Genomic DNA, 9,380 nt, shown 5'->3' with positions numbered 1-9,380 from the left:
AATGGCCGCTGGGGGATGATTTTAAAGTTTTAAGAGTAATGGCTCCCTATAAAAACAGTGGCTGATCATTTCAAAAATGACACTCTAACGTGAAACACAATGGCTGTGTTGTGGGTGTGAGGTCTAAACATGAAGCCATTACGAGCAGCCTGCACTGCTCCAGCACCTTCAGGAGGATATGTTTGGGAAAATATCTGTATCGGTTGCATCAGTAAAAGAAAATCTGTGTTTCTGTACCTGCAGTTCTGTTGTTGTGTAACACTTTAGTACACCGAGTACTCAGTGAACCTCAGTGGAAACATACTGTGTCCTCAACGGATGTGATTATGAGGATTAGGACTGTCTCTCCCTCTCACCCTCCCTCTCCCTCCTCGCCTCTGACCCTCTCATTTATCCAGTGGGAGGGTGAGCGGAGGGGAGAGATTGGCAACAGGTTTTGCTGCACTAGCCAACATACAGTACTTCAACCAACAATCTGCAAGCCCATGGATACATTCAGACTATAGCTGTCAGAGTTTTATTCAAGCGGATTTGTTTTGGGAAGAAAAATAAAGATGATTAAGACCGTTGTTCAACATGCGAAGAAACATCCAGGGGTAGGTCACATTAAATTCAAATATTAACTGAATAGTCCGATTGTTTCTGAGACAATTTAAAACATAGCAATTTAGATGCAAGGCCTAATTACTGTAGTAGTGTAATAGTGTAATTTTAGATTGGTATAAGTCATGACTGTGAATCACGACATCAATCGGGACAGTTTGCAATTGACTGAATAGGAAGGTCTTAACCAGCTACCTATAAGAATGAATATGATCTAAATGTACTATATGCATTTTCTACTGACTTGCAGTTTGGAATTACAGAATTTAAGAAAAAGATTCGGCAATATTGGCCTTAAAACACTGCGAGACTATTGACCAGATCATAAAGTACAGGTCCATAATAAACTTTAGCAGCAGCATATAGGCCTAAAAATAAAATTATTAAAACAATTATCAATATTAATACAAATATTAGCAGCTTAGCCAGTTTCCAATCACAGAATGACATCTGATGGATTTAGTTTAATGCTCCAGCTACTCAGCGAACTACAAGTGGACCTTAGAGTTTAGCTTCTGTTATCACATAACTGTGAAACAATTCCTTTCCCCATCACTGACTCTTTTGAAACACAACTGCACGTAATGACTCTGCTGTGTTAATTTGCTTCACTAGTAGTATCACACTAATTAGAAAAGAAAGAAAGACACAGAAGCAGACTGTGCTCGTTTTCCTCCCCCTCGTTGCATGCTAGGCTGAGGGTGACCCAAATTCGTGGATTGACAGGGTTGGCTTGGCAGTGCACCAGGAAAGTAATAAGGGCAGCAACAGTATCGAACCCTAGCGAGTATAAAACACTTCCTATATCGGTCAGGCTGGATGGTGAAAGGTGAAATGCGCACTTGTGTGGCACCAATATGAAGATATCAGCACTGGGGAGTGGACAGCTCCCTGCACACACGGGCCTCTCTTCATTATTTGGTTGGTGTGTGTGTGTGGGGGTGTGTGTGTGTGTGTGTGTGTGTGTGTCAACGATCAAAGCTGACCTGCTTGTGTGTGTTTAAGTGTGTGTTGCTATTTGTGTTTGCTTCAGTGGTAATCGAAGCAAGCGTCTGCAGCCAGCTTACAGTGTGTGTGCGCAGTGAGTACTTGTGTGTGAAGGCTTGGTGTGCACTATGAACTTTTTTTTTTTTCAAGGTTATGAGTGAACCGTGAACCTACTTGGAGAAGAACTCAGCAAAAATGAAAACGATGCTGTGGGACCACAGTGTACAAATATAAATGCCAAATACAAAAGCAAAAAATCAGTTAATTGATTAGTCAATGCCAATCAATTTAAGGTATTTATAAAAAGAAAACCACCTGTTTTCAGCTTTTAAAATTGTTGGAATTGCAAACTTTGTTTTACATCATTTTAACGACACAGACCGCAAGAGCTATGATTGGTCCGCTTGGTAGTAGCGTGTTTCCGCTTTAATATTTCCGGATGCTTCTCCATCTCCGCAATTTTCGATTTGATTGTTTTCAATGAATACAGATGGAACACATCGAGGAAAGGTTAACTGAGGAGGTTCGGAGATACAAACATTTGTATGACTCGTCTTCGTTGAAATTTCGGCAAAAAGTTTCAGTCGCCATTGTAGATAGTGAAGCAGGAAGTGGAAATCGAAACAGGAAGTAGAAACAAAAATTAACCTGACTGGCAAAAAAGACACAGCAATGACTAGTGTCTGGGTGGCGTTGTTACAGGGCGAGCCAGACTGACGAGTGCACAAATATAAATGGCTCGCACCAGCGCAGGCTACGTGCGTAGGTGACGGCGTCTATGTCCCGCAGTACTCTAAAAGAGCCTTAACTCCGTTGAACTCCCAGCTAGTTCAAGAACGGTCAAAGATGTGGGGCATAGGTGGGCGACTGATGCCGTGCCACACTGCCAACAACCTGAGACAGCCTCCACCGGTCACTCATATGCATAACTTTAATCCTTAGTATAATTATAGTAATTTAAATTAACTGAAGAAACCAAAAATGTTTTGTAACTGGCTGTAGAAATGTAGAAACATATTTATTTTGACCGTAAAGTTTAAAAGTATTTTAACACGGATGTCGTCAGGGATTGAGTAACTTCTGTTGCCAGCCTCAAGTGGTCATTTGAGGAACTGCAGTTTTTGACACCGCAGCCAAAACAAGAAATATAGAGAAGACTCTGAGGAATCACAATAGAGATATTTAACAATATACTGAAAGAGCAAATATAAACAAATCATTACGTTTGATAGATTGATCATGCAACTCTGAAAATTTAGAGATGATATGATCAGTTGATTAAATAATTAGTGCTTCAGCTACCTAGATACTAGGACGACAAGCACCGCTGTAAACTGAAAATCTTTTTTTGGGTGAACATACGCAATTTGAATATGTCCCATAAGAATCTGGGAAACTGGAAAATATTTGACATTTTAAAGGATAAATTAATTAATTGAGACAATATCTAGAGTTTATCAATGAACTGCAGTACTGTCGTTACTGTAGCCGCAATGCAATGCTCAGCTGTCAAACGCACACTTGGTTATGAGCTGAGTAAAAGAAGCAGTGAGTCAGTCCTGAGTTTTTTTGTTGTGCAGCGCCGAATTGTTTTTAGTGTGCAGCCGAGGGAGGGGATGTTTTCTTCTATATCAACTGCAGCTTTAAGGTAGCGAATATCAAAATTTTATCGCCAGACTAATCAACAACTAGGCAAGTGGCAACGTAATCAGACAGAAGACAGATGTCTGGACACAGCTGAGTAGAGACATCCTTCAGTTCAACCTGATCAAACTGTCATCTCTCTACAGCTTGACTAGATCTGTGTGGGCTGAGAACAGCTGTTCGGCAGTGGTGTGACTCCCTCTTCCTTTCCGTCTCCTACAGAGTAGCACACTGCAGACAGACAGGAAATGTATGGCAGTGTGTAGTGTTGATGAAGAGATGCAACGCAGTGAGAGGACTGTCGCACCTTAAACACCCCTTTGGGTGTTTAAGAATGACATATCACACTATCCCCCTGTCCTCTTAATGTGCTTTTTTAATTTTAATTCCTGTCATTATCACTGCTCAGAACGTCAAATAAAAAGTGAAATACACTTTTAGGCCTATGTGTTAAAGTGACTGGGTGTGTAAATCCATTTAAGGAGGTGTATGTGTGTTTGTACGTATATGTGTGTCTCCCTCTCAGTTTGTGTGTGCATGTGTGTGTGTTGCTGTCGCTCCGTTTGACAGGTATAGTGTTGCAGGAGAGGCTAGCACACACAGACATGCGGCGGCTCTCTCTTCCATAGCGTCCTTGCCCGTTCAACCCAGGCTGACAGTGAGCTGCCTCACACATGGCCTGGGCCTCATGCATATGGAGGAGGGCAGGCAAAGGAAAAACAAGAATAACAACTACCCATATATATATATATATATATATATATATATATGTGTGTGTGTGTGTGCGTGTGTGCATGTGTGTGCTTTACACACAGGGGTATGTTCACGGTACATATCACAGTCAACCACTTGATGGAATATGTTTGTTTACCATCTAGTGCCTCTGTGGTCTGGTAGTAATGCATTCCTCCTCTCCTCAGTTAATCCCTCAGTTTTTCTTCACGACTCTGGGGCTCACGGGGGCCACCCTCTATCTGATGCGCCTGGCAAAAGGGCCTCATGTCACGTAAGTCTTTAGTGATGTTTGTGTACACTTTGTACTAATCTTCCACTCTGCTTTCGATAATATGTCTGTTTACAGAACGTGTTTTTGCAGACTGTTCGTATTATTGTTAATCCAAACCTGGGTTGATTGAACTGATTTTTAACAATAGGGTTGGATTTCAATAGCTCTTCCCAGAGTGGATTTGGGTCCATGTTGGCAATAAACCGAAATGTACAGAGCTTAGAGGTAAATGTGCCTGATTAAATTTAATAACTGAGCCAAAAAGAAGTTTGGGTCATATCAAATGCCATTTGTACAGTTGTGTTGGTTTCTAAAGTGAAAAGAAGTAAAAGGTCATTCCCACCATCCTTCATATGTTACTACATAATGTTATTTTTCATTTTATGAACTGAACAAAATAGAAAATAGGATAGAATAGAATATATATATATATCTATTCTTCTGCTGCTTAAGGACTTAATATATTTATTAGGCGTTGTCGTCAACTGTCAGCTGATCATTTTTAAAGGTCATGGTAATGCTCAAGCACCAATGGCACCTCAGTCTAAGCAACTGACTAAGGATCTGAAAAGGCTGAAAAGGCAAACTGATGCACAAAAAAGGAAATGGGTAAGGCTATAAAAAGATATCAAATAATGATTTTCCCACTGCCTCAAATATCATAAAAAACCCAAGGAGCTGCAAGAAGGTTTACCTAACACCAGAGCACCACATAAACAGAGTCAACACTGAAGAGTAATTGAAGAAAGCCTCATCTGCGACCTGCACACAAAACTCTGTGTCTGAAGAGCACTGAATTATTGGGGTGGACAGATGAAATTCAAATGAGCTCTATGGCCACAATTATCAAAAGGTTTGCAGAAAAGAAAAAAAAAAAAAAAAAAAAAAGATGGAGCAGCATTTGATGAAATGAACACCATGCCAACCGCTGAGCATGGAGGTGGAAAGATTCTGCTTTGTGGTTGCGTGCCAGCCAGTGGCAGTGGAAACAATGCACAGACAGAGGGAAGAAACGGATTCAGCAAATCCTGGATGCAAATATTGTGCAGTAAGTCAAGAAGGTGAAACTTAGGGCTTTTACAACAAAACAACGGCCCAGTAAAGACCACAGAATTTGCCACAAACTACTTAGAAAGAGCCCTATCAGTCCCCTGTCTTAATCATCATTTGAAATCTATGAGTAGATTTTCAACATGCAAATGTCTGACAACCTATCTCAAAAAGAGTGAAAATTCATAAATAAAGACTAGAAAGACTCCTAGCTGGCTAGTGTTTGCAAGCTGTGATATCTGCTTTTGTAGTACTGGCCTTGCAGCGTTAATGTGTGTCTGCTGCAGGGGCAGTATTTACCTCTCTTCCTCAAGTATCAGTAGGACATGTGGTTTGCCCAGTGGTGCCAAAACATTTGTACACAAATGTAAGAAAGCTTTTTTTGACAGCAAAATACAGAATTTTGAATGAAAGTTATAATAAACCCAGCTTGTTGTATTAAACATATATTTTAGAGCTGCACCAACCACAGTGAACTCCGTGACTGCTCACATACAGTAAATATGTGCTGCTCCTGTCCTATTTTGGGCCACACAGAACCACTTGTTCTGAGGGTCAGCCATAAAGCCTGACCTCATCACCAGCTGGTGATGAGTGCTGTGGTCAGTAAGTAGCAGCCTCTCGCTCACACACCATCTAGTGTTCGTGGAAATGGAAAGAGAGGAGGGGAGACATGCTCTCACCGCCATCAGTCTCTCCGTCTCTTTGTTTGTGCTTTGGTGGCGTGACACGCTGCCGGAGGGGGAGGAGGAAGGATGGACAGTCGCAGTGGAGTGCTGCGAAATCCAGACTTTGGTTAATGAACAGAGGAGCACTGCCAAGTCACTGGGCTGAGTTCACCTCATCTCATAATCACTCTCTCTTTTTTTTGTTTGTTTTTCCAACTTCTGTCCCCATCCGGCATCCACGCATTTATCTCCTTTTGTCTCCATCCTTCTGTTCCTCTGTTTTCTTTCTCCTTGTTATTTGTTACATTGTGGCCTCTCATTCAGACATTTTTCTCTGCTTAGCTTTCTCCATAAACTGTGTATATAAAAAATGGACAACATCACAGCTCCTCCGATCAGAAGCCATGGCATGTCGAGCTCCCCCTGGTGTCTGCCAGCTGAGCATGCGATGCAATAAAAAACAAAAGTGACATCATGATGGTCGGCGTTACCCTTACGCTTACAAAAAATAAGTGGCTCTGCACTAAAGTGTACAAACCGACCTATGAGCCGAAGGATAGCGCCAGTTTTTAGGTAAATTCAGTTTGCAGATTAAACTCAATTCAACAGTACAACCAACAGTAAAGACCATCAACCTCCAAGCAAAAGTTCACTGGGGTTAAATGAGTTTTTTGGCTCCAATCTGATCAATTTTATATTGAGTATCAGCCGATCCAGATTCAGGTCTTATCACGCGTCCGTCAGTCTAATAAAGGCTTACATACTTGATAGCTGAACAGTCTGTATTATCTGTACTGGCTCAAAACTCTGGATAGTTTAAATTAAATAAATACCCACTTAACAAACTTAAGCATCTTTACAAATGTCCTGTAGTGTATAGCTTAACCTAAATAGCTGTATGAGATCCACAAAACTCAGTTGATCTTCTGTGGATATTTCGGTACTACTATCACCTTGTAAAATATCCACATCGCACAATTTACAAATCGTTGTCTGGCTGCATTCGTTTTCCCAATGCGTTACCCACATGTTACACAGAAGGCTGCTTCAGTTAAAAGGCAAAGGCTCAGTCAGTGTCCCAGTCTAAAGTATTTCCACATAGACATGTTCAAATTTGGTTTTGGTTAAGGGCAGCTGTAAAACAAACACCAAAGATCGGTTTTGGCTACATGCCCAATCCAGTCCAAACCGATCTTTTTAAAAGTGCCGTATGATATCCCTAACATGGGTGTTCCCCGTGATGGGTGGGACATAGTTACTGCAGCTCCACCCCTGAACACTACTGTGCAGACTGTGGCTCCAAACTTGGCTTCACCTCAGCCAATAGGAGGAAGGGGGCTATGCATAATCCATCTTTACATACAATCTCTGACTTCCTCTATCATGCACAAGTTTATGATCTGTTCTTCCTTCTCCCTCTCCTCTTCATCCTGCATGCCGTGAATTTGTCCACATTTGCAGCCTCTGGGATAAGAAGAACAACCCAGAACCCTGGAACAAGCTCGACCCAACCTACCAGTACAAGGTGATTGTCCCATCACACACACACACTGCCGTCTCCCTGCTCACACCAATTATATCTGCCAGAAAACTAATCTAGACAAGAATGGAGTACTTTCAATGACTCACTAAAAATCTCACATTACAAACCAATATAGATTTAGACAAACTGACTAAAATGATTCAAACTCAATATGGCTGTTTCCTGGCTTTCTTCACATCTGTTCAAACAAAGAAAAACAAAGTGTCTTTCAAAAACAAATTAAGGCAGATGGAAGCGGGAGCTTTTAGTAGTTGGTAATAATTTGCCTTACTTATTGAACAAGGCCAGAGCCACAGTCAGACTAATGAAAATATTAACAACATAGACCCAATATAGAGGAGAGAAAAAAAAAAACACAACCATTTGACAGGACCCAGAAGAGGAGACCTGGATGATGTGTTTTTCACAAAAAAAGGAGCATTTTCTGAAGGTTTCAAGGCCGGGTTTCTCGCCAGTGGAATGAAAGTCGCAGCAGACAAAAGGTCAGGACACGGCATGTTTAATTCTCGATAGCGAGGCAAAGGTCCCGCATCGAAATTCCACTGAAGTCCAAACAATGATCGTAATGAGGGGGGGTGGGTGAGAAAGAGGGAAGGGAGAAGGGGAGGAGGTCTCAGGATTTTAATGGCAGACCAATCATGACCAAATAAATTAGGAGAAAATAATCACTGTGAGAAGAAATGGTTGGAGGGATGTGATGTATGCGGAACATACGCACGCAGCGTGGCTTATGAAAAGTTCAGACAAACATTTGGAGAAAAAAAAAATAAGATAAATAGTGTTTGTGCACAAAAAGAGAAAAAACCCTAACTTCTTTTTTGTTAGTTTTTTATTTTTTACATGCTCTCCTAAAGACAGCAGTGATGAATTTAATTTAAGCAAAGCAGATTTAAATGTATTCCTCCTGCCTTCCACAGTTAGTGGCCATCAACACAGACTACAAGAACTTGAAGAAAGAGGGGCCCGACTTCTAAAGGTCCTCCAGGCAACTCCAGGGGCATCGAGTTTGGCAGGACCTCCCGCTGTCACCTCACTGATGTGGAGCGTCTTCCTGTACATTTCCTCAGTCTCACCTCATGATCTGCTGCTGCGGCTCTGAATTAATAGTGTGACCTTGTGAACAATTAAAGATCACACGAGAAAGACAGCAAGCTCTTTAAAGCATGATCCTGTTACTTATAATTAATAAACAGCATCTGAATAACTTTGGTCTGGATGGATTTCAGTGACAGACATGAATCATTTTTTTTTAAGCTCAAGATAAGGTGTTTATGTTATTTCTTTTTGGTATGAGCCCCTCAAGTGGGAGGTCAAAGGTCAAGGTTTGATACTGAGAAGCAACTTTAAAGCTGGACGTGATCCAAATCTTCTTTCTTTGAAGCTGCACATATTAATATTTTCATATTGGCAATGGATCAAATAACGTTAATGTGAAAGGGGTCGCTTGTAATGAAGTGTAAAATAACATTTTTATTCTGCTTTAATAGGACCTTCTAAGTAACCCTACATTGCCTAAGGGAACATAACGCAACACTGTCCATTGTCAGTTGTTGTGTTTCCATTGTTCTGTGCACAGTGCTGAATGCGGTCCAGCCGATGTGCCACCACATCACAAAACGGACTACCACAGCATAAAAGGATACTGAAATATATAGGAACTGGCAAAGAGATTTTAAAATACGGTAAAACAATGCAGAGAAAAGATTAAACAAGATTATAGAAAAAGGCCCGCCACCCACACAGTGGCACATAAACATATAACATTACCACTTAATGTAAAGAATGATTAATATGTTAAAAACTCTATATGCTGATAATAATTTTGGTTGTATCGCTTCATTCTAATCCTATGTCATGGGTTTTCGTATTAGTATTATCT

General features: G+C 41.0%; 1 protein-coding gene across 1 annotated transcript; it reads left to right on the top strand.

Annotated features, from left to right (window-relative positions):
• Window positions 1–554: 554 nt before the first annotated feature.
• On the top strand, window positions 555–8,670 carry LOC311486473 (cytochrome c oxidase subunit NDUFA4; the record flags this gene model as incomplete). Its single annotated transcript, XM_084542339.1, has 4 exons — window positions 555–596; window positions 4,155–4,240; window positions 7,420–7,483; window positions 8,419–8,670. The coding sequence occupies 4 exons, from the start codon at window positions 555–557 to the stop codon at window positions 8,473–8,475; spliced, it is 249 nt and encodes an 82-aa protein (XP_084398465.1). The 3' UTR covers window positions 8,476–8,670.
• Window positions 8,671–9,380: the final 710 nt, after the last annotated feature.

This window comes from Chelon labrosus (assembly GCF_963514085.1).
Source record: "Chelon labrosus genome assembly, chromosome: 4".
Lineage (NCBI taxonomy): Eukaryota > Metazoa > Chordata > Actinopteri > Mugiliformes > Mugilidae > Chelon > Chelon labrosus.
Note: the sequence above shows the minus strand (reverse complement) of the source record. Positions and strands in the feature narration are given on the sequence as shown.